The 25,402-nt window shown below is 46.2% G+C and overlaps 2 protein-coding genes across 3 annotated transcripts in view; one reads left to right on the plus strand and one right to left on the minus strand.

Moving 5' to 3' along the window:
* Positions 1-25,402, minus strand: part of LOC137640303 (retinol-binding protein pinta-like) — a 112,192-nt gene that overhangs the window by 56,566 nt on the left and 30,224 nt on the right. The window lies entirely within an intron of this gene.
* Positions 1-25,402, plus strand: part of LOC137640301 (O-phosphoseryl-tRNA(Sec) selenium transferase-like) — a 38,068-nt gene that overhangs the window by 4,501 nt on the left and 8,165 nt on the right. Inside the window, exons 5-6 of the mRNA XM_068372927.1 lie at positions 15,509-15,672; positions 24,918-25,018. Coding sequence (XP_068229028.1) covers positions 15,509-15,672; positions 24,918-25,018 — 265 coding nt within the window. The remainder of the gene's footprint in view (positions 1-15,508; positions 15,673-24,917; positions 25,019-25,402) is intronic.

Genomic DNA, 25,402 nt, shown 5'->3' on the forward strand with positions numbered 1-25,402 from the left:
TGATACTCGAGACGTAAACAAACGGACGCCATTGCTCTAATGACGTCACGCACGTCTTTATCCTTTGTTTAGTAGCTGCCCTACTTAGACGGATTTTCCCTTGTGTTAACTTTATCGCTTTGCATCTTCGCTATGTCGTTACCTTCAGCCTCGCCTTCTTCTGGAAAGTTGAGTACAAGGTTCCAGTATTGTTTAATTAAGCTCTGGCCGTAAAGTAAATATTATTTCGCGAAATAATTGATGTTTTGTGGCAGAGCTGTGCCTCTACCGGACCCGCCATTTTATGGCGTCGTTGTTGTTTTGCATGTCTTATTTAGTTAGCCACAACAATGCTTCCGGCATTATATACTAATCGAATACATTAGTTTATTTAGTCTTCATAGCTAGGAACTTTTATATCGTGTTTAGACGCTTTTTATCGGTCATCGATTGACCTCATACCAGTCGGCTACTATAGCCCCCAGGCCAGGAGCCTACATACAAGTGTTCATGCATGATTTATTAGTGATCCTAGACTAAGTTATGAAGATAGTGGCATTATTATTTTACAATACTTTTGACTAGTGATGCAAATGTTTTCGCCTTCAGGGACCATATAGGGGATAGGCTAGTCAGTGATTCTTTCTAGCCTAACCTAACCTTAGGACCCCTATATGCTTCCTTCATCCCCTGCCTTGGCATTCCCTCTATTTAGCCTTGATCCCTTTTCTGAGTAAAGGGATTAATTGTCTAATAGAGTATATATATCGCCTCTCAGTCCTCCCTAAAGGAATGAACCCCCTTTAGGATTGCGTCTGAGAGTGAGGTTAGGCTAGCCTACCTCTATGGCTAGGATAGTCTATGACTTTCCTGCGATAGCGATACGTCTTCTTCCTTGCCTAGTTCAGGACTTTTAGCCCTGATCTAGGTCGGGTTAGGAAGGTTTCTCTGTTCCATGCTGAAACTGTACTCTTGCACCGTTTTAGCCGATCAGCCTAATCTTAGGTTAGGGAGTGTCCTCCCTTCCCTTAGTGGCCGCTCTGGTACAGAAACCCTTCCTGGGAAGACCTCTCTCTTCTCCCTCCCCACCTATCTCTTGTATAGCCTAGCCTATGCTTAGGTTAGTTTATACTCATCTGTCCCCTGTCCTACAAATCCTCCTTAGGGTGGATGAGTAGGGCTACCCGAGCTTCCCTGTGCTGTCCGCTCTGGTACATATACCTTCATAGTGTCCTATAAGGTTAGTTACTAGTGTAGCTCTGCATAGGGGAGTCTCCCCCCCTCTTGGGTGTTCCCTAGTCCTCCCTTGGGCTACCTGCTCCCGGTCCCTAGTGACCCCTGCTTATGGATGCTAGAGCCTGTCTCTATCATGGGTACACCCCCTCAGGGAGGGGGAGGGATGTCTGGAACCCTGACGGTACTTCCTGCATCCTTTCCCCCCTCCCCCTGTCTCTCTATCTATCCGGGTGCCGGTCTCTTGCCGCCTCTACTGTCGGCAATACCTGCCTCCCTCTTGGTGACTTCCCTACCCTTGCCGCCAGCCCCCCGTGTACCGAGGGACTGCCGGCTGCCGCCGGCTACTACCGGCAGCTCTCCTACTCCTATCTAATCGTCCGCTTGCCGGTCGATCTCCGGAGTGCCGGCATATACTGCCGGCAACCCGATACTACCTGTACCATCCTTACCCCAGTCACCAATCTGGCATCCTCCGGCTGCCGGAGCCGCCGCTCCCTGCCGGCGTGCCGCCGTTGTGCCGGCGGCCGCCATCCTGGTATCTAACTGACTTTGAAAATTGTCTGTTCTAGTGCCAGAATCTACGCTGGAGCGAGCTCCGGCATGCCGGCGGCTTGCCGGATGCCCCGGAGGCGTCAAGAATACTTGCACCCCCTCTCTGTAGCTATCATAAGACTAAGATAGCCCTACATTGCAAATAAATAAGCTGCTTTGCTTTTAAGATCAGTACCTAGTACTGCTCTATTAGTGATCATGCTGTCTCTTTGCATTCTTCTATTTCCAGCATGCTATGTGCATCTTAGCGCGGCTGGTTGCCAGAAGCAGTTACCCTTAATGAGGCCTTCTGGCTCTTAACTGGGAACCGAATGAATTCGATCCCAACCTTGTCCTTGGCTTTCCATGGAGTTCCAATATAATGGGAATCCTAGGAAACTATATCCAATGATCTCGGTCATTTGGATTATCCCAGGACCAAGCCTATGGTAACCAGCCGGGCGAGATGCATGGAGCGTGTTCTCCTTTACTGTTTCATTCTCTATGCATCACACCTTCTTTAAGTTAAAATTAATGATTAATATTAACTTAATTTAAGAGCCATTCCTATGACTCCCCCATACTCATTTTCTCTTTCTTCCACAGGAGGAGCAGATGAAGTGTGACTTCGCCTACTGTGCTGTGAAACGCTCGCAGTTTTACGGACATACGGCGTGCAGGACTCACGCCCCTTGCGCAGACAAGAAAGGGGATTGGAAGTTCTGGAATCCACTGGAATGTACGGTCTGCCAGGCCTACCTTGTTGAGGCCTTCCATAACCCTCCCTCAGCGGAGGTTAGAGACATTGCTCGTGAAAAACTGCGCAAGTGGGTGCGTGGTTTTCAGAGAAATGCTACTGGACCGTACCTGGCCACCGAAGAACTGAGGTCCCTGTTGTTCCCTAAGGCCTCCCCTGACTCAGTGGTTCCAAAAGAAGCAATCCCCACTGTCCAAATTACGGTGGAACCTGATGTGGTCATGGCTCAGTCCATGCACGAGTGTCGTTTAGATTCCGAGGATGATGAACAGATCTCTGACGTCTCGGAAGACACGGAGAAGACGCTTATGGCTCAAGGAGCCGAAGAGGACGAAGACAAGGTGGAATACACCGAGTCGGAGCTTGGAGCTACTCCCTCGTCCATCCCTCCGCCTACTCCTACACCGACGGAAATGTCCATTCCGTCTACCTCCTCGACCCCGGATCCTTCCTCTTCTACCCAAGAACTGATCCGACTGATTAGAGCTGTCATGGACGACAGACTGAAGGAGAACCAGGAGTCCATCAGGTCTATGATTGGATCCAGAGACCCGAAGAAGATCTCGGTCAAGGATCTCCCAGCTTGCTCTCATGCCAACCCGTGGAGGTATGCAGAGCATATGGTTATTGCGACCGGCAGGATCTTTGTTAGTGACAAAATCGGCACGGTCCCGCTGGAAGATGTGGAGTTCTTCCCAAGCTTCGAGGCCTACCCGGACTGTTACGTCCGGCTTCGTTCCGAACCTGCCTCGAAGGAGGAGACCGAACCTAAAGAAGAGATAGTGTTCGATCTCGCAAAGGCCCAGGCTATGCTAGCCTCCGCATTTAAGAGCAGGGGCTTTACCTGCTCTAAGCTTCCTGCCTTGAGCAAGAAGCATCCTACATATGTCGCACCTGACACTGCGATTCTTCCTTTTTTGGAAAAGGCCTTGGCTGCATGCCTTAAAGCGGCGGAAGAAGGAAAACCCTGCCCTGCACTGGAGGAGTGCAGACCCTTCTCCATCGTGACACCCCCTGACACTAGACAATGGAAAGATGTCCAACATACTTTCGTCGTGGGTAGGCTCGATCCTGACGTCGCCGGACGTCAGTTTAATGAAGACCTCCCTAAGCTCAATGATCACCTCCTTCGCCGGGAACAAGACACGAAGGAGAGGCTTGCGGCATCTCTTTCTCATCAAGTCCAACTTGAAGTTATGGCCTGTGACACAGCAGTACCTGATCACTACATGGTACTAGCCAAATCCCACTTACTCACAGTAATGAAGGACTTGTACCATTTCATAAAGGCTCGTAGAGCCTGTCGTGAATTCGTGTTTGTCGGTGCCACCGTGAAACACGAACCCCGGAGGCTGATTTCCTCCAACATCTGGGGAAAGCACCTGTTTCCTTCTGACCTTGTCAAGGAAATAACTGACAGAGCCGCCACGGAGAATAGGAACCTTCTCCACAAGTGGGGCATGTCCAGAAAAAGGAAAACCTCTCAGGACGATGGACCTCAGCCTAAGAGGAAACCTCAGAAGCCAAAACCCCAGCAACGTCAACAACGACGTCAGTTTCCGGGACCCGCTACCTCCCAAGTGGTTGCCCAACCACAACAGACCTTTCAATTGGTCCCCCAACCGGTGTTGTCACAGTCACCGGTCTTCACCCCTGCCTTTGAGCAGCCATCCACTACCTTTCATGCCAGAGGTAGAGGCTCGTCCAGGGGTGCAAGCAGAGACGCCTCTCGTCGTCCCTCCAGAGGTAGAGGAGGAAAGGGAGCTAGCGGCCGAGGCAACAAGTCCTCGGGACACCAGAAGCAATGAAGTGCTTCCGGTGGGAGGAAGACTCCGCCAATTCCAGGATCGTTGGACCTTCGATCCTTGGGCACACAGCATCATCAAGAACGGTCTAGGCTGGAGTTGGGTGCAACCACCCCCAATCTTCCAGCGGTTCTTTCAACAATCGACCCCCATTCTGGAAGAATATGTTCTAGACCTCTTGAACAAGAAGGTGATAAGGAAGGTAAAGTCCACCAGGTTCCAAGGGAGACTGTTTTGCGTTCCCAAGAAGGACTCAGACAAGCTCAGAGTCATTCTGGACTTATCCCCCCTCAACAAGTTCATAGAGAACAACAAATTCAAGATGCTGACGCTTCAACAAATAAGGACCCTTCTGCCTCAAGGTTCCTACACGGTCTCTATAGACCTGGCGGATGCCTATTGGCACATTCCAATGAACCATCACGCTTCCTCCTACCTAGGATTTCGACTCCAAAGAAAAAGCTACGCCTTCCGGGCCATGCCATTCGGCCTCAATGTGGCCCCTCGGATCTTCACAAAGCTGGCGGATGCCATAGTACAACAGCTCCGCCTAAGAAACGTCCAGGTGATGGCCTACCTCGACGACTGGCTAGTCTGGGCTCCATCGCCCGAAGAGTGTACAAAGTCTTGCGACGAAGTTACCCAGTACCTAGAACACCTGGGATTCAAGATCAACGAGAAGAAATCTCGCCTCTCTCCGGCTCAGAAGTTTCAGTGGCTGGGAATCCACTGGAATCTTCAGTCACACCGCCTTTCCATCCCCCAGAAGAAAAGGAAGGAAATAGCAGGGTCTGTCAAGCGACTACTGAAATCCAAACGCATTTCAAGACGACAGCAGGAACGAGTTCTAGGCTCTCTACAATTCGCCTCAGTGACAAACCCAGTGCTTCGTGCACAGCTAAAGGATGCCGCGGGAGTCTGGAGACGATCGGCATCCATCGCTCGAAGAGACCTCAAGAGACGGCTTCCAAACAGACTTCGACGCCTCCTAAAGCCGTGGTCGGAAGCAATGGCCCTGAAAAGGTCCATTCCTCTCCAACACCCTCCTCCATCACTCAACATCCACACGGATGCCTCACTGGAGGGCTGGGGAGGTCACTCCCACCTGAAACAAGCTCAAGGGACCTGGTCTCCACTATTCAAGACGTTCCACATAAACATCTTGGAGGCCATGGCGGTCCTTCTTACTCTGAAGAAGCTATCCCCGCCGCCCTCGATCCACATCCGTCTAACCCTAGACAACTCGGTGGTAGTTCGTTGTCTCAATCGCCAAGGCTCAAGATCGCCCCAGATAAATCAGGTGCTTCTCCCAATCTTCCGTCTGGCGGAGAAGAAGAAGTGGCACCTGTCTGCAGTTCACCTACAAGGATTCCGCAACGTGACAGCGGATGCTCTATCTCGGACAAACCCGATAGAGTCGGAATGGTCTCTAGACGCAAGATCATTCTCCTTCATCTCTCATCAAGTCCCAGAACTTCAGATAGATCTCTTTGCAACGAGCGACAACAATCAACTTCCTCTGTACGTAGCCCCGTACGAGGACCCCAAAGCAGAAGCGGTGGACGCCATGTCACTGGACTGGAACAGATGGTCGAAGATATACCTGTTCCCTCCCACCAACCTTCTGTTGAAAGTCCTCTCCAAATTGAGAACCTTCAAAGGGACAGCGGCCCTAGTGGCTCCCAAGTGGCCCCGGAGCAACTGGTACCCCCTGGTCCTGGAGCTGCAGCCCAAGCTGATCCCTCTCCCGGGCCCAGTTCTCTCTCAACAAGTACAGAAGTCGACTGTCTTCGCTTCATCATCGAAAATCAAGGACCTTCATCTCATGATTTTCTCTCCCTTGCCGCAAAGAAGAGGTTTGGGATCTCGAAGAAAAGTCTAGACTTCCTAGAGGAATACAAGACCGAATCCACGAGACGGCAATATGAATCATCCTGGAGGAAATGGGTCTCCTTTGTTAAAGCAAAAAATCCTAAAGAAATCACCATTGATTTCTGTATGTCCTTCTTCATTCACCTTCATGGACAAGGATTAGCAGCCAATACGATTTCAACCTGCAAATCGGCTTTGACTAGACCAATTCTATATGCTTTCCAAATTGATCTGTCCAACGACATCTTTAACAAATTGCCGAAAGCATGTGCTCGCCTACGCCCAGCACCCCCTCCGAAACCGATCTCCTGGTCACTAGACAAGGTGCTCCATTTCGCCTCCAACTTGGACAATGATTCATGCCCCCTCAAGGATCTGACTCAGAAAGTTATATTTTTATTTGCTCTCGCCTCGGGAGCTCGAGTCAGCGAAATAGTGGCATTATCAAGAGAAGAGGGACACATCCTGTTTGCTGATTCAGGAGAAGTGACCCTCTCCCCTGATCCGACGTTTCTCGCCAAAAATGAATTACCCACCAAAAGATGGGGCCCTTGGAGAATATGCCCCCTGAAGGAGGATGTCTCTCTATGTCCAGTAGAGAGTCTCAAGGTCTATCTTCGCAGAACTTCGAACTTTGGTGGAGGCCAACTCTTCAAAGGAGAAACATCGGGCAGCGACCTGTCACTGAAACAATTAAGAGCGAAAATCACCTACTTCATTCGCAGAGCGGATCCGAACAGTACACCCGCTGGTCATGATCCTAGAAAAGTGGCATCTTCTCTGAACTTCTTTCAGAGCATGGACTTTGAGAGCCTTAAAAACTTTACGGGCTGGAAGTCCTCGCGAGTTTTCTTTAAACATTATGCGAAACAAGTGCACGAAATCAAACATTTTGTGGTAGCCGCAGGTAGTGTTATGAAACCTGCACCTAACTCTGCGTAGAACAGTGAGTTACTTGGGACTCTAACTCTTCGGGTGCCTATGTTGACCCTCGAGTGATTCATAGTGATGTCTAAAAACACTTAGTGCTTTTATAACTGTTCTTATCCCAGGTGAAATGTCATAGTGTCACACAAGTGCCGCATGCCTTGAGCATGATGTGTTGTTTAAAGACTTGCGTTCCTCGAGAACGAGTACCTACTAATCCTGAAATTCCTTTTCAGACTCAAGAGCAAGCCTTTATTTCTATGTACATTATTATTACTGTAAATGAACTTTACTTTTGCTGTAAATTATTTAATTTCTGCATTGTGAAATAAAATTTCTATTTTATTACTTATGCGTCTCTTTCAGCTCCTACTTACTATGAAATACATACTGTCATAGTTTTATTTATTCCTCCTTTCCTATGGTCATGAAGAATTTAAGATGTCTAATCCTAAATTATATTCACCTTGTCTCAGTAAGGTTCCTACACGAATACTTACTTCGAATAATCAGGAGATGAACTCTACACACAGTGCCCAACCACCACTGGCCTACTTCAGAATGTTCCTATACAAATATCAAACATTCTGCTTCATCTCTAAGTTCTTAAAAGTTCTTCTGTCAAGATGAATAGCCCTTCAATACCACTTTGACGTCGGCATAGCCCATGGGAACTTCCTACCAATGGGGGGCAGGATACTTTGTTCCTATGGTTCTTACCTAAGATTACTTTGCTGTTTTGTCAATGCCTAGGCACTTAACTCTGGGGGAAAATCTACCACGATACATTGATTCTCTGGTACTCTTCCATCAGGACGCCATGGCTTGAGCCCAAAAAACGGATTTTGAGCGAAGCGAAAAATCTATTTTTGGGTGAGATAGCCATGGCGTCCTGATGGACCCTCCCTACTACTTCGTTCAGTTTGTTCCCACCCTACACAATTGTATCATGGTGATGGGCAGCAACTGGCGCCAGGATAAAGACGCGCGTGACGTCATTAGAGCAATGGCGTCCGTTTGTTTACGTCTCGAGTATCAGTAGTAGCCACGAGTGAGATTAGCTGTGGAACGGCTCCCAGCTATTCTCAGCCCTTACACACCGAAGCATTAACTCTGTTCGGGGTGGAGATAGCTATGTGGCACGTTCAGACATGCGTGTCCCCTGTTGTATTACGATGTCTTAAAGGGAAACCTTTGAGATACTCGCTCCAGAAGTTAGAATTCTGTGATAACCTGTGGTTAAATTCTCTGGGAATATCTTAGTAGTCTTATACCCAAGGAAGCTACCAAACAGGAACCTTCCATCAGGACGCCATGGCTATCTCACCCAAAAATAGATTTTTCGCTTCGCTCAAAATCCGTTATGTATGACATACAGTATCTGTTTTGACGTTGTTGCCTTTTTTAGAATGAATTATTGTTAATTTGTTCTCTTCATTTATTTATTTCGTTATTTTCAATATTAATCTTACCCGATAATCATGTAGCTGTCAACTCTGTTGCCGACAGAAATCTACGGTCGGGATACGCCAGCGATCGCTATACAGGTGGGGGTGAACACCACAGCGCCATCTGTGGTCAGGTACTCTAGTACTTCTTGTCAACACCACCTCAATTTTTCCTCTGTCGTGCCTCCGGCTAGACCTACATGGATACGCTGTTGATTCTGGAGTTATTGCTCACGATTTGGTGATGTATTTGCTCTAGAGTTTAGCCTTCGCTATTCAGGAAGCTATATCATTAGCTTAGCAAGTTTTTGGAATTAATTTGATTTAATTGTTGATTTAATTTTGGTACGAAGAGAGTATGAACTCTCTTTCACTTTTAAATGGCCGACCCTTCCCTTAGACGGAAGTGTTGGTGTCGAAGAGAGTATAGACTCTCTTAATTTTGCTTAACAAAGTTATAGAATTATTTTATATCTCTCCGCCTTTTATAGGCCTCTTTGATTAACTTCCTTTTATTATAAACTTATTTAAATTAATTTTTATATTTGTTTATATTCGACCTTTCCTAATAGTAGGCGGTCTTTTCTTGGTACCGAAGTTAATTAACTTTGAGCCCGTCATTTCGTTTTTACCTGTTAACATATTATGCTATTTTAATGTTTTTGAAAGAATTTCTTTGATAGTCTTGTACTGTTTTCAAAGTTGAACTAACGTTTTGTTTTGTCTCTGCAGTTGTTGACGTTCAGAACGTTCAACTTGCGCTCTATCGTTACGATAGAGAGAGAGTCTATCACGGTGTCACGTTGCAGTAAGAGTAAACCGATTCTAGCGTTTTGTTCATTCTTTCTTAGCTTAAATGGTTCTATTCTAATAAAGGAACTTTTTATTTGGGAAACCTTTCAGTTTTTTTCCTTTAACAATAATATGTTTTAACGATATATATAATTGGGCTCTTCTCTCAGATGCTAAGTCAAGAGAGAGAGAGAGAGAGATAGAGACGGAGGGAGAGAGAGGAGGATAAACGTTTCGTTCAAGCGGGTAACGTTGTTATCGTTTTTGTTCTTCTCCCTAGTCTCTTTAGGGGAAGAAGGTAAACGTTTCTAGAGTTTTATTCTTGTTCTCAGACTTTATGCGGTGAGAGATTTTAAACGTAGTTTATTTGATCTAGTGTTTAATCTCTTTTCCAGCCACTGAATTATTTATCTTTCATTATGTTTTTCTGTTACATTGTAATACTGTTTTCGCAATTACTAACTTTTAATGAAGGATAGAATTGCGTGTTTCAGGTACAAACCACTTAAAGTTTCGAGTTCAGTGAAATAAGTGCAAACAGAAAATCAAAAGTGATAAAGTGATAAGCGCAAAGTTTTACAGTGTTGCGTTCGAGGGTTCGTCTGTTCGTGCCAGTTGTTCGCCTAGTCTGGGACCTCTTACAAGCTCCCAAGCCCAGGGGAGAAGTAATGTCGAAGGACTTATGGGTTCAGCAGGCCTTGATCGACGAACAGACGTTTCCCTCCGTGGTTTCGGGTGTAACCAACTCACGTAGCCGACGTGATCACCCCACCCACACAAAGACGAGAGAGCCCATTTATTCCTCGTCTGCGGAAGAGGTTTCTCGCAGAAACCATGGACCAAATCTTGCAGCTTTTAAGTGCAAGTCGGTCCCTTCCGCGCAAGTCCAACTCCTAGGTGGTGCCATTAGCACTGGGTCAGTTCGGACTTGCTGCAGTACGACAACTGCACACCTCCCAGAGAGGCAAGGTGGTATCGCAACAGACAGTAACTCCGTCTGTTGCCGCACCAGCTGTTTTAGACCCTCAGTTTCAACGGACAGTAGCTCCGTTTGTTGTTGTCTTTCTTAAACTCTAGTGGTCTATGCTGCTGACAATGCAGTCTCAGCTTGCGGTGTTGATGCAGGAGTTTCAGGCAGAGAAGGTTAACACACCTCCTCCTGCGAGCGCTCCTCCACCTCTACGCAGTCCAGCCTGCCAGACGTATGATGTTGAGGTTCCTCAAGCTACCTCCATGCGTGAGCTGCCGCGTTGGGAGTTGCCAGATACCAGCTCTGTGCAGCAACCTCCACTTTCCTTGAGGCAGGAGCCTCTTGCCACGCGGCAACCTCCTTAACACTTGAGGCAGGAGCCTTATGCTTTGCAGCAACCTCCTCTACCCTTGAGGTAGGAGTCTAATGCGTTGCGACTACCTCCTCCATCCTCGAGGCAGCTACCTCTTGCGGTGCGACAACCTCCACCATCCTCGAGGCAGCAACCTCAACTCCACCTCTGCGCAGTCCACCCTGCCAGACGTATGAAGTTGAGGTTCCTCAACCTACCTCCACGCGTGAGCTGCCGCATTGGGAGTTGCCAGATACCAGTGCTATGCAGCAACCTCTTGCGTTGCGGCAACCTCCACCATCCTTGAGGCAGCAACCTCAACTCTTGCGGCAGCCACCTCCACTCTTGAGGCAAGAACCTCAACTATTGAATGGGCTCTCGTGGCATGGTTGGTTTCGACCTGGCATTTCATTAGAAGGGGCTAGCGTTCGATCCCAAGTATGAGGTAGAAATTTATTTCTATTTGAACACGATGTTCTGTTGATATTTATCCATATTGACTCATTAGGGGTAATTTGAATGAATTGCTACCAATTTTTCAATATTAATTTTACCCGATAATCATGATTATCGGGTAAGTATATTCAAAAATTTATTTTACTAATGAAAATAACATTGTGTCACGTGGTAGCCCGGGGAAATCTGGTAAAACTCGCTGGTAAAGAGACTGATGTCTCACCAGGTAAATCCTCGGACAGCTAGATTAGTGTCAGGTTCAGATTTCTTTAAAAATCCTCCTCTACCCATGAGGCAGCCTCATGCTTATGAGGAGCCTCATGCATGCGGCATCCTCCTCAAACCATGAGGCAAAAGCCTCATGCTATGCGGCAACCGCCTCAACCCATGAGGCAGGAGCCTCATATTATGCGGCATCCTCCTCAACGCATGCGGCATAAGCCTCATCCCTTGCAGCTTGAGCCTCATCCCATGCAGCATGAGTCTCATACCATGCAGCATGAGCCTCATCCCATGCAGCATGAGCCTCATCCCATGCAGCATAAGCCGCACGCCATGCAACATGCTCTGCTTACCTTACAGCATGCTCTACATACAGCATGCTCTGCATACCTTACCGCATGCTTCTCAGTCACACATCTTTGGTTGTTGCCAACTCACTAGACTGTCAAGCAGTTTCATACGTTGCCTTCTAGTCTGCTGCTTTTGCACCAGTGAAACCCTCACTGAGAGAACTTAGCTTTTCTCGGATATGGTTCCTGTAGATGAGAAAGTGCTATTCTCCCTCCTTCTGATTTTCCCTTGAGGACTCTGTCATTTGGAGAGGAGCCTTTAGCTGCTTAGCCTCCTATGGACTTTTATTTAAGCATAGCATGCTTCCAGGGAGGGTAATGGTTCCACTTCAGTCGCTAACCCCGTCTGTTACCACACCTGCTCCCATAGACCTTGAGCTGTGTTGCAAGACATGCAGTCCAAGCTTAGTCCTTGTTAGAGGATTTTTTGTTTACGGAGTCAGTGTGTCACTGGGAAGACGTTCAACAACCAGCAGAAGTGTCTTGTTGTGACGCAGTGCGGCAACCTCAGCAACCCGATAAGGAGTTGTCTGTACGACCCAGACAGTCTAGACAGCTTCGGGTTGTCACTGTACTTCCTCGCTTCCCCATGGTTGACAGTTCACAGACTGTGCAGCAGTACCATGATCTTGTGTCCGGCTCCGTCAGACGACTAGCTTTTAAGAGCTCCCACAAGTCGTCGCTGTCTGGAGATTCTCAGATGGACTATGGATCTGACCAAGGAACTGGGCCTCCTGGTCAATTTTGAGGAGTCCCAGCTCGTCCCATCCCAGACCATTGTCTACCTGGGTATGGATCTTCAGAGTCGAGCTTTTCGGGCTTTTCCGTCGGCCCCAAAGATATACTAAGCCCTAGATTGCATCCAGAGCATGCTGAGAAGGAACCGATGCTCAGTCAGGTAGTGGATGAGTCTAACAGGGACACTTTCATCGCTGGCACTGTTCATCGAGTTAGGGAGACCCCACCTCCCCCCCTTCAGTATCATCTAGCGGCTCACTGGATAAAGGACATGACGCTAGAGACGATCTCAGTTCCTGTTTCCGAAGAGAGGAGGTCTACTCTCACGTGGTGAAAGAACAGCTTTCTTCTCAAGGAAGTCTACCTTTGGCTGTTCAGAAACCCGACCGCCGTCTCTTCTCTGACGCATCAGACACGGGCTGGGGTGCGACTTTGGACGGACAGGAATGCTCGGGAACATGGAATCAGGAGCTAAGGACACTTCACATCTATTGCAAGGAGCTGTTGGCGGTTCATCTGACCTTGATAAACTTCAAGTCCCTCCAGCTTAACAAGGTGGTGGACGTGGACTCTGACAACACCACAGCCTTGGCTTACATCTCCAAGCAGGGAGGGACTCATTCGTGGAAGTTGTTCTAGATCGCAAGGGACCTCCTCATCTGGTTAAAAGATCGAAAGCTCACGCTGGTAACGAGGTTCATTCAGGGCGATATGAATGTCATGGCAGATCGCCTTAGCCGGAAGGGTCAGGTCATCCCCACAGAGTGGACCCTTCACAAGAATGTTTGCAGCAGACTTTGGGCCCTGTGGGGTCAGCCAACCATAGATCTGTTCGCTACCTCGATAACCTAGAGGCTCCCGTTGTATTGTTCTCCGATTCCAGACCCAGCAGCAGTTCACGTGGATGCTTTTCTGCTGGATTGGTCCCATCTCGACCTGTATGCATTCCCGCCGTTCAAGATTGTCAACAGGGTACTTCAGAAGTTCGCCTCTCGCAAAGGGACACGGCTGACGTTGGTTGGCTCCGCTCTGGCCCGCGAGAGAATGGTTCATAGAGGTACTGCAATGGCTGGTCGACATTCCCAGGACTCTTCCTCTAGGAGTGGACCTTCTACGTCTACCTCACGTAAAGAAGGTACATCCAAACCTCCACGCTCTTCGTCTGACTGCCTTCAGACTTTCGAAAGACTCTCAAGAGCTAGGGGCTTTTCGAAGGAGGCAGCCAGAGCGATTGCCAGAGCAAGGAGGACATCCACTCTCAGAGTCTATCAGTCTAAAGGGGAAGTCTTCCGAAGCTGGTACAAGGCCAATGCAGTTTCCTCATCCAGTACCACTGTAACCCAGATTGCTGACTTCCTGTTACATCTAAGGAACGTAAGATCCCTTTCAGCTACTACGATTAAGGGTTACAGAAGTATGTTGGCAGCGGTTTTCCGCCACAGAGGCTTGGATCTTTCCACCAACAAAGATCTACAGGACCTCCTTAGGTCTTTTAAGACCTCAAAGGAACGTCGGTTGTCCACTCCAGGCTGGAATCTAGACGTGGTCCTAAGGTTCCTTATGTCATCAAGATTTGAACCTCTCCAATCAGCCTCTTTTAAGGACCTCACATTAAAAACTCTTTTCCTCGTGTGCTTGACAACAGCTAAAAGAGTAAGTGAGATCCACGCCTTCAGCAGGAACATAGTTTTCACATCTGAAACGGCTACATGTTCCTTGCAGCTCGGTTTTTTGCTAAAACGAGCTTCCTTCACGTCCTTGGCCTAAGTCGTTCGAGATCCCAAGCCTGTCCAAATTGGTGGGGGACGAACTGGAGAGAGTACTTTGCCCAGTTAGAGCTCTTAGGTACTATCTAAAAAGGTCATAACCTTTACGAGGACAATCAGAAGCCTTATGGTGGGCTATCAAGAAGCCTTCTCTTCCAAGGTCTAAGAACTCAGTTTCTTACCTATTCAGACTCCTGATTAGGGAAGCACATTCTCATCTGAAGGAAGAAGACCTTGCTTTGCTGAAGGTAAGGACACATGAAGTGAGAGCTGTGGCTACTTCAGTGGCCCTCAAACAGAACCGTTCTCTGCAGAGTGTTATGGATGCAACCTATTGGAGAAGCAAGTCAGTGTTCGCATCATTCTATCTCAAAGATGTCCAGTCTCTTTACGAGAACTGCTACACCCTGGGACCATTCGTAGCAACGAATGCAGTAGTAGGCGGGGGCTCAGCCACTACATTCCCATAATCCCATAACCTTTTTAACCTTTCTCTTGAATACTTTTTATGGGTTGTACGGTCGGCTAAGAAGCCTTCCACATCCTTGTTGATTTGGCGGGTGGTCAATTCTTTCTTGAGAAGCGCCGAGGTTAAAGGTTGTGATGAGGTCCTTTAGTATGGGTTGCAGCCCTTTATACTTCAGCACCTAAGAGTCGTTCAGCATCCTAAGAGGACCGCTACGCTCAGTAAGAAAGACGTACTTAATAAAGGCAGAGTAATGGTTCAAGTCGTCTTCCTTACCAGGTACTTATTTATTTTATGTTATTTTTGAATAACTAATAAAATAAAATACGGGATACTTAGCTTCTGTGTTAACATGTATGCTGGTCTCCACCCACCACCCTGGGTGTGAATCAGCTACATGATTATCGGGTAAGATTAATATTGAAAAATGTTATTTTCATTAGTAAAATAAATTTTTGAATATACTTACCCGATAATCATGATTTAATTGACCCACCCTTCCTCCCCATAGAGAACCAGTGGACCGAGGAAAAAATTGAGGTGGTGTTGACAAGAAGTACTAGAGTACCTGACCACAGATGGCGCTGTGGTGTTCACCCCCACCTGTATAGCGATCGCTGGCGTATCCCGACCATAGATTTCTGTCAGCAACAGAGTTGACAGCTACATGATTATCGGGTAAGTATATTCAAAAATTTATTTTACTAATGAAAATAACATTTTCCTTTCCTCACTGGGCTATTTTTCCCTATTGGGGCCCCTGGGCTTATAGCATCTTGCTTTTCCAACTAGGGTTGTAGCTTGGATAGTAATAATAATAATCTATTATTTTCCGTTGAAGGGTTTGAGCCAATCATTGTAGAGAATTGCCTGGAGGGAGATGAATTGCGAACAGATGTGCCTGAGGTAGAAAGGTTAATTACTTCTCATGGGCCAGATACTATTGCAGCTATTATGACAACAACCAGCTGCTTTGCTCCTCGTGGGATTGATAAGCTTGAGGAGGTAGAAATGTTTTCTTACAGCAAGTTTTAACCCTTTTTGGCTATTTGGAAATTTCCAACCCTTAACCCCAAGGGGGTTATTTTTTTCCCAGCACATTTTGCAGTATATTTTTTTTAAATTGCTCTAAAAGCCTTATTTTTCAATATTAATCTTACCCGATAATCATGTAGCTGTCAACTCTGTTGCCGACAGAAATCTACGGTCGGGATACGCCAGCGATCGCTATACAGGTGGGGGTGAACACAACAGCGCCATCTGTGGTCAGGTACTCCAGTACTTCTTGTCAACACCACCTCAATTTTTCCTCTGTCGTGCCTCCGGCTAGACCTACATGGATACGCTGTTGATTCTGGAGTTATTGCTCACGATTTGGTGATGTATTTGCTCTAGAGTTTAGCCTTCGCTATTCAGGAAGCTTTATCATTAGCTTAGCAAGTTTTTGGAATTAATTTGATTTAATTTTTTATTTAATTTTGGTGACGAAGAGAGTATGAACTCTCTTTCACTTTTAATGGCCGACCCTTCCCTTAGACGGAAGTGTTGGTGTCGAAGAGAGTATAGACTCTCTTTCTTAATTTTGCTTAACAAAAGTTATAGATTTATTTTATATCTCTCCGCCTTTTATAGGCCTCTTCGATTAACTTCCTTTTATTATAAACTTATTAAAATTAATTTTTATATTTGTTTATATTCGACCTTTCCTAATAGTAGGCGGTCTTTTCTTGGAACCGAAGTTAATTAACATTGAGCCCGTCATTTCGTTTTTACCTGTTAACATATTATGCTATTTTAATGTTTTTGAAAGAATTTCTTTGATAGTCTCGTACTGTTTTCAAAGTTGAACTAACGTTTTGTTTTGTCTCTGCAGTTGTTGACGTTCAGAACGTTCAACTTGCGCTCTATCGTTACGATAGAGAGAGAGTATTCACGGTGTCACGTTGCAGTAAGAGTAAACCGATTCTAGCGTTTTGTTCATTCTTTCTTAGCTTAAATGGTTTTAATTCTAATAAAGGAATTTTTTATTTGGGAAATCTTTCAGTTTTTTTCCTTTAACAATAATATGTTTTAACGATATATAATTGGGCTCATCTCTCAGGTTCTAAGTCAAGAGAGAGATAGAGACGGAGGGAGAGAGAGGAGGATAAACGTTTCGTTCAAGCGGGTAACGTTGTTATCGTTTTTGCTCTTCTCCCTAGTCTCTTTAGGGGAAGAAGGTAAACGTTTCTAGAGTTTTATTCTTGTTCCCAGGCTTTATGCGGTGAGAGATTTTAAACGTAGTTTATTTGATCTAGTGTTTAGTCTCTTTTCCAGCCACTGAATTATTTATCTTTCATTATGTTTTTCTGTTACATTGTAATACTGTTTTCGCAATTACTAACTTTTAATGAAGGATAGAATTGCGTGTTTCAGGTACAAACCACTTAAAGTTTCGAGTTCAGTGAAATAAGTGCAAACAGAAAATCAAAAGTGATAAAGTGATAAGCGCAAAGTGTTACAGTGTTGCGTTCGAGGGTTCGTCTGTTCGTGCCAGTTGTTCGCCTAGTCTGGGACCTCTTACAAGCTCCCAAGCCAGGGGAGAAGTAACGTCGAAGGACTTATGGGTTCATCAGGCCTTGATCGACGAACAGACGTTTCCCTCCGTGGTTTCGGGTGTAACCAACTCACGTAGCCGACGTGATCACCCCACCCACACAAAGACGAGAGAGCCCATTTATTCCTCGTCTGCGGAAGAAGTTTTTCGCAGAAACCATGGACCAAATCTTGCAGCTTTTAAGTGCAAGTCGGTCCCTTCCGCGCAAGTCCAACTCCTAGGTGGAGCCATTAGCACTGGGTCAGTTCGGACTTGCTGCAGTACGACAACTGCACACCTCCCAGAGAGGCAAGGTGGTACCGCAACAGGCAGTAACTCCGTCTGTTGCCGTACCAGCTGTTTTAGACCCTCAGTCTCAACGGACAGTAGCTCCGTTTGTTGTTGTCTTTCTTAGACTCTAGTGGTCTATGCTGCAGACAATGCAGTCTCAGCTTGCGGTGTTGATGCAGGAGTTTCAGGCAGAGAAGGTTAGCACACCTCCTCCTGCGAGCGCTCCTCCACCTCTGCGCAGTCCACACTGCCAGACGTATGATGTTGAGGCTCCTCCTGCCTCCATGCGTGAGCTGCCGCATTGGGAGTTGCCAGGTACCAGCGCTATGCAGCAACCTCCACTTTCCTTGAGGCAGGAGCCTCTTGCTATGCGGCAACCTCCTCAACCCTTGAGGCAGGAGCCTCAACTCTTGAGGCAAGAGCCTCAACTCTTGAGGCAAGAACCTCAACTCTTGAGGCAAGAACCTCAACTCTTGAGGCAAGAGCCTCAACTCACCTCCTCTTCCCTTGAGGCAGGAGCCTCATGCGTTGCGGCAACCTCCTCAACCCTTGAGGCAGGAGCCTCAACTCTTGAGGCAAGAGCCTCAACTCTTGAGGCAAGAACCTCAACTCTTGAGGCAAGAGCCTCAACTCTTGAGGCAAGAACCTCAACTCTTGAGGCAAGAACCTCAACTCTTGAGGCAAGAGCCTCAACTCTTGAGGCAAGAGCCTCAACTCTTGAGGCAAGAACCTCAACTCTTGAGGCAAGAGCCTCAACTCACCTCCTCTTCCCTTGAGGCAGGAGCCTCATGCGTTGCGGCAACCTCCTCCATCCTTGAGGCAGCAGCCTCATGCGTTGCAGCAACCTCCACCATCCTTGAGGCAGCAGCCTCAGGCTATGCGGCATCCTCCTCAACCCATGAGGCAGGAGCCTCATGCTATGAGGAGCCTCATGCTATGCGGCATCCTCCTCAACCCATGAGGCAGGGACCTCATGCTATGAGGAGCCTCATGCTATGCGGCATCCTCCTCAACCCATGAGGCAGGAGCCTCATGCTATGCGGCAACCTCCTCTACCCATGAGGCAGGAGCCTCATGCTATGCGGCATCCTCCTCAACCCATGAGGCAGGAGCCTCATGCTATGCGGCATCCTCCTCAACCCATGAGGCAGGAGTCTCATGCTATGAGGAGCCTCATGCTATGCGGCATCCTCCTCAAACCATGAGGCAGGAGCCTCATGCTATGCGGCAACCGCCCCAACCCATGAGGCAGGAGCCTCATACTATGCGGCATCCTCCTCAACGCATGCGGCATGAGCCTCATCCCTTGCAGCATGAGCCTCATCCCTTGCAGCATGAGCCTCATCCCATGCAGCATGAGCCTCATACCAGGCAGCATGAGCCTCATCCCATGCAGCATGAGCCTCTTCCCATGCAGCATAAGCCGCATGCCATGCAACATGCTCTGCTTACCTTACAGCATTATTATTATTATTATTATTACTATCCAAGCTACAACCCTAGTTGGAAAAGCAAGATGCTATAAGCCCAGGGGCTCCAACAGGGAAAAATAGCTCAGTGAGGAAAGGAAATAAGGAAATAAATAAATGAAGAGAACAAATTAACAATAAATCATTCTAAAATAAGAAACAACGTCAAAACAGACATGTCATATAATAAACTATCAACATCAAAAACAAATATGTCATAAATAAACTATAAAAAGACTATGTCTGCCTGGTCAACAAAAAAGCATTTGCTCCAACTTTGAACTTTTGAAATTCTACTGATTCAACCACCCGATTAGGAAGATCATTCCACAACTTGGTCACAGCTGGAATAAAACTTCTAGAGTACTGCGAAGTATTGAGCCTCGTGATGGAGAAGGCCTGGCTATTAGAATTAACTGCCTGCCTAGTATTACGAACAGGATAGAATTGTCCAGGGAGATCTGAATGTAAAGGATGGTCAGAGTTGTGAAAAATCTTATGCAACATACATAATGAACTAATTGAACGACGGTGCCAGAGATTAATATCTAGATCAGGAATAAAAAATTTAATAGACCGTAAGTTTCTGTCCAACAAATTAAGATGAGAATCAGCAGCTGAAGACCAGACAGGAGAACAATACTCAAAACAAGGTAAAATGAAAGAATTAAAACACTTCTTCAGAATAGATTGATCACCGAAAATCTTGAAAGACTTTCTCAATAAGCCTATTTTTTGTGAAATTGAAGAAGACACAGACCTTATATGTTTCTCAAAAGTAAATTTACTGTCGAGAATCACACCTAAAATTTTGAAAGAGTCATACATATTTAAAGAAACATTATCAATACTGAGATCCGGATGTTGAGGAACCACCGTCCTTGACCTACTTACAATCATACTTTGAGTTTTGTTAGGATTCAACTTCATACCCCATAATTTGCACCATGCACTAATTCTAGCTAAATCTCTATTAAGGGATTCACCAACCCTAGATCTACATTCAGGGGATGGAATTGATGCAAAGAGAGTAGCATCATCTGCATATGCAACAAGCTTGTTTTCTAGGCCAAACCACATGTCATGTGTATATAGTATGAAAAGTAATGGGCCAAGAACACTACCCTGTGGAACACCAGATATCACATTCCTATAATCACTATGGTGCCCATCAACAACAACTCTTTGAGATCTATTACTTAAAAAATCAATGATAATGCTAAGAAACGACCCACCCACTCCCAACTGTTTCAGTTTGAAAACAAGGGCCTCATGATTAACACGGTCAAAGGCAGCACTAAAATCAAGGCCAATCATACGAACTTCCCGACCACAATCAAGGGATTTCTGTACAGCATTGGAGATTGTAAGAAGGGCATCACATGCTCCAAGGCCTTTACGAAAACCAAATTGCAAACTAGGGAATAGATGATTACCTTCAGCAAACCTATTAAGACGTTTTGCCAGAAGACGTTCAAAAACTTTAGATACAGCATGCTCTGCATACAGCATGCTCTGCATACCTTACCGCATGCTCCTCAGTCACACATCTTTGGTTGTTGCCAACTCACTAGACTGTCAAGCAGTTTCATAACGTTGCCTTCTAGTCTGCTGCTTTTGCACCAGTGAAACCCTCACTGAGAGAACTTAGCTTTTCTCGGATATGGTTCCTGTAGATGAGAAAGTGCTATTCTCCCTCCTTCTGATATTCCCTTGAGGACTCTGTCATTTGGAGAGGAGCCTTTAGCTGCTTAGCCTCCTATGGACTTTTATTTAAGCATAACATGCTTCCAGGGAGGGTAATGGTTCCACTTCAGTCGCTAACCCCGTCTGTTACCACACCTGCTCCCATAGACCTTGAGCTTTGTTGCAAGACATGCAGTCCAAGCTTAGTCCTTGTTAGAGGATTTTTTTGTTTACGGAATCAGTGTGTCACTGGGAAGACGTTCAACAACCAGCAGAAGTGACTTGTTGTGACGCAGTGCGGCAACCTCAGCAACCCGACAAGGAGTTGTCTGTACGACCCAGACAGTCTAGACAGCTTCGGGTTGTCGCTGTACTTCCTCGCTTCCCCATGGTTGACAGTTCACAGACTGTGCAGCAGTACCATGATCTTGTGTCCAGCTCCGTCAGACGACTAGCTTTTAAGAGCTCCCACAAGTCGTCGCTGTCTGGAGATTCTCAGATGGACTATGGATCTGACCAAGGAACTGGGCCTCCTGGTCAATTTTGAGGAGTCCCAGCTCGTCCCATCCCAGACCATTGTCTACCTGGGTATGGATCTTCAGAGTCGAGCTTTTCGGGCTTTTCCGTCGGCCCCAAGGATCTACTAAGCCCTAGAATGCATCCAGAGCATGCTGAGAAGGAACCGATGCTCAGTCAGGTAGTGGATGAGTCTAACAGGGACACTTTCATCGCTGGCCCTGTTCATCGAGTTAGGGAGACGCCACCTCCTCCCCCTTCAGTATCATCTAGCGGCTCACTGGATAAAGGACATGACGCTAGAGACGGTCTCAGTTCCTGTTTCCGAAGAGAGGAGGTCTACTCTCACGTGGTGAAAGAACAGCTTTCTTCTCAAGGAAGTCTACCTTTGGCTGTTCAGAAACCCGACCGCCGTCTCTTCTCTGACGCATCAGACACGGGCTGGGGTGCGACTTTGGACGGACAGGAATGCTCGGGAACATGGAATCAGGAGCTAAGGACACTTCACATCTATTGCAAGGAGCTGTTGGCGGTTCATCTGGCCTTGATAAACTTCAAGTCCCTCCAGCTTAACAAGGTGGTGGAGGTGGACTCTGACAACACCACAGCCTTGGCTTACATCTCCAAGCAGGGAGGGACTCATTCGTGGAAGTTGTTCTAGATCGCAAGGGACCTCCTCATCTGGTCAAAAGATCGAAAGCTCACGCTGGTAACGAGGTTCATTCAGGGCGATATGAATGTCATGGCAGATCGCCTTAGCCGGAAGGGTCAGGTCATCCCCACAGAGTGGACCCTTCACAAGAATGTTTGCAGCAGACTTTGGGCCCTGTGGGGTCAGCCAACCATAGATCTGTTCGCTACCTCGATAACCTAGAGGCTCCCGTTGTATTGTTCTCCGATTCCAGACCCAGCAGCAGTTCACGTGGATGCTTTTCTGCTGGATTGGTCCCATCTCGACCTGTATGCATTCCCGCCGTTCAAGATTGTCAACAGGGTACTTCAGAAGTTCGCCTCTCGCAAAGGGACACAGCTGACGTTGGTTGGCTCCGCTCTGGCCCGCGAGAGAATGGTTCATAGAGGTACTGCAATGGCTGGTCGACATTCCCAGGACTCTTCCTCTAGGAGTGGACCTTCTACGTCTACCTCACGTAAAGAAGGTACACCCAAACCTCCACGCTCTTCGTCTGACTGCCTTCAGACTTTCGAAAGACTCTCAAGGGCTAGGGGCTTTTCGAAGGAGGCAGCCAGAGCGATTGCCAGAGCAAGGAGGACATCCACTCTCAGAGTCTATCAGTCTAAAGGGGAAGTCTTCCGAAGCTGGTACAAGGCCAATGCAGTTTCCTCAACCAGTACCACTGTAACTCAGATTGCTGACTTCCTGTTACATCTAAGGAACGTAAGATCCCTTTCAGCTCCTACGATTAAGGGTTACAGAAGTATGTTGGCAGCGGTTTTCCGCCACACAGGCTTGGATCTTTCCACCAACAAAGATCTACAGGACCTCCTTAGGTCTTTTGAGACCTCAAAGGAACGTCGGTTGTCCACTCCAGGCTGGAATCTAGACGTCGTCCTAAGGTTCCTTATGTCATCAAGATTTGAACCTCTCCAATCAGCCTCTTTTAAGGACCTCACATTAAAAACTCTTTTCCTCGTGTGCTTGACAACAGCTAAAAGAGTAAGTGAGATCCACGCCTTCAGCAGGAACATAGTTTTCACATCTGAAACGGCTACATGTTCCTTGCAGCTCGGTTTTTTGCTAAACGAGCTTCCTTCACGTCCTTGGCCTAAGTCGTTCGAGATCCCAAGCCTGTCCAACTTGGTGGGGGACGAACTGGAGAGAGTACTTTGCCCAGTTAGAGCTCTTAGGTACTATCTAAAAAGGTCATAACCTTTACGAGGACAATCAGAAGCCTTATGGTGTGATATCAAGAAGCCTTCTCTTCCAAGGTCTAAGAACTCAGTTTCTTACCTATTCAGGCTCCTGATTAGGGAAGCACATTCTCATCTGAAGGAAGAAGACCTTGCTTTGCTGAAGGTAAGGACACATGAAGTGAGAGCTGTGGCTACTTCAGTGGCCTTCAAACAGAACCGTTCTCTGCAGTGTTATGGATGCAACCTATTGGAGAAGCAAGTCAGTGTTCGCATCATTCTATCTCAAAGATGTCCAGTCTCTTTACGAGAACTGCTACACCCTGGGACCATTCGTAGCAACGAATGCAGTAGTAGGCGGGGGCTCAGCCACTACATTCCCATAATCCCATAACCCTTTTAACCTTTCTCTTGAATACTTTTTATGGGTTGTACGGTCGGCTAAGAAGCCTTCCACATCCTTGTTGATTTGGCGGGTGGTCAATTCTTTCTTGAGAAGCGCCGAGGTTAAAGGTTGTGATGAGGTCCTTTAGTATGGGTTGCAGCCCTTTATACTTCAGCACCTAAGAGTCGTTCAGCATCCTAAGAGGACCGCTACGCTCAGTAAGGAAGACGTACTTAATAAAGGCAGAGTAATGGTTCAAGTCGTCTTCCTTACCAGGTACTTATTTATTTTATGTTATTTTTGAATAACTAATAAAATAAAATACGGGATACTTAGCTTCTTTGTTAACATGTATGCTGGTCTCCACCCACCACCCTGGGTGTGAATCAGCTACATGATTATCGGGTAAGATTAATATTGAAAAATGTTATTTTCATTATAAAATAAATTTTTGAATATACTTACCCGATAATCATGATTTAATTGACCCACCCTTCCTCCCCATAGAGAACCAGTGGACCGAGGAAAAAATTGAGGTGGTGTTGACAAGAAGTACTGGAGTACCTGACCACAGATGGCGCTGTTGTGTTCACCCCCACCTGTATAGCGATCGCTGGCGTATCCCGACCGTAGATTTCTGTCGGCAACAGAGTTGACAGCTACATGATTATCGGGTAAGTATATTCAAAAATTTATTTTATAATGAAAATAACATTTTTTGTCATAGAGAGGTCAGGTTGGTCTCATTCTCTTGGAAAATGCCTGAATTTTCTCAAAAAATTATCAAAAATATGAAAAAAAAAATTCTATAGCATTTTTTTGCAAGGACTTACCGGTATGTCCATGGGGGTAAAGGGATGGCTTTTGTGAAACGTACCAGTACGTCCTTTGGGGGTAAAAGGGTTAAGTGGACACTTTTTTGGGTGGGTTCATGTGTGACCATTGGAATATTTAGATACGCTAAAAGCTTGATTTATTAGTATTATAGTAAATTTCATATTTATGCCATCCAGCCACATAATACCAGTTTCCTAATACTTGTTGTGTATAGCAAAGTATAATTCGAACAAAATAATTTTTGATTCAATATCCCTTGTAATTCAGTCTTTTAGTTTAAAGTACAGTAACGATGCACTTAGAAAATAGGTGTGCCATATATATTACTGAATTGATTTAGATTTATGAATAAAATAAGTGTAGTTTTCTAGCGTTGACCTCATGAACTCCCTTGATGTTGATCATTAAGGTTACACTGTATTTTGAATTTGTTGTGTATCATGAGAAAACATTATGGCTGTTTGCATTACAGTATTGTACTTTAATTTCTGGTGTTTATTCTTCAAGATTACGGTATATACAATTCTTTACTATATATATTTGTTGACAGCATTTTTTCAGATGTATGTTATCAACAAAGATTACTGTTATGACTCTCCTGACTATCATTATTATCTTTAAGGTGGCTAAGTTGTGTTTGCAGTATGGAGTACCCCACGTTATCAATAATGCATATGGAGTCCAGTCTTCAAAGTGTATGCATCATATTCAACAAGCTGCAAGGTTAGTTCTGAAATCTACTTTATAAAATTTCTTACATTGGATCCTTCTCTCTGGTAACGGTTCATTTTCCCCTTGAATACAAATACACCATATGGCCTATTCTTTACATATTCTCCTCTGTCCACATACACCTGACAACACTAAGATTACCAAACAATTCTTCTCTCAAGGGATTAACTACTGCACTGTAATTTTTCAGTGGCCACTTTTCTCTTGACAAGGGTAGAAGAGACTCTTTAGCTATGGTAAGCTGCTCTTCTAGGAGAAGGACACTCCAAAACCAAACCATTGTTCTCTAGTCTTGGGTAGTGCCATAGCCTCTGTACCATGACCTTCCACTGTCTTAGGTTAGACTTCTCTTGCTTGAGGGTACACTCGGGCACA

Source organism: Palaemon carinicauda, chromosome 4, assembly GCF_036898095.1.
Source record: "Palaemon carinicauda isolate YSFRI2023 chromosome 4, ASM3689809v2, whole genome shotgun sequence".
Lineage (NCBI taxonomy): Eukaryota > Metazoa > Arthropoda > Malacostraca > Decapoda > Palaemonidae > Palaemon > Palaemon carinicauda.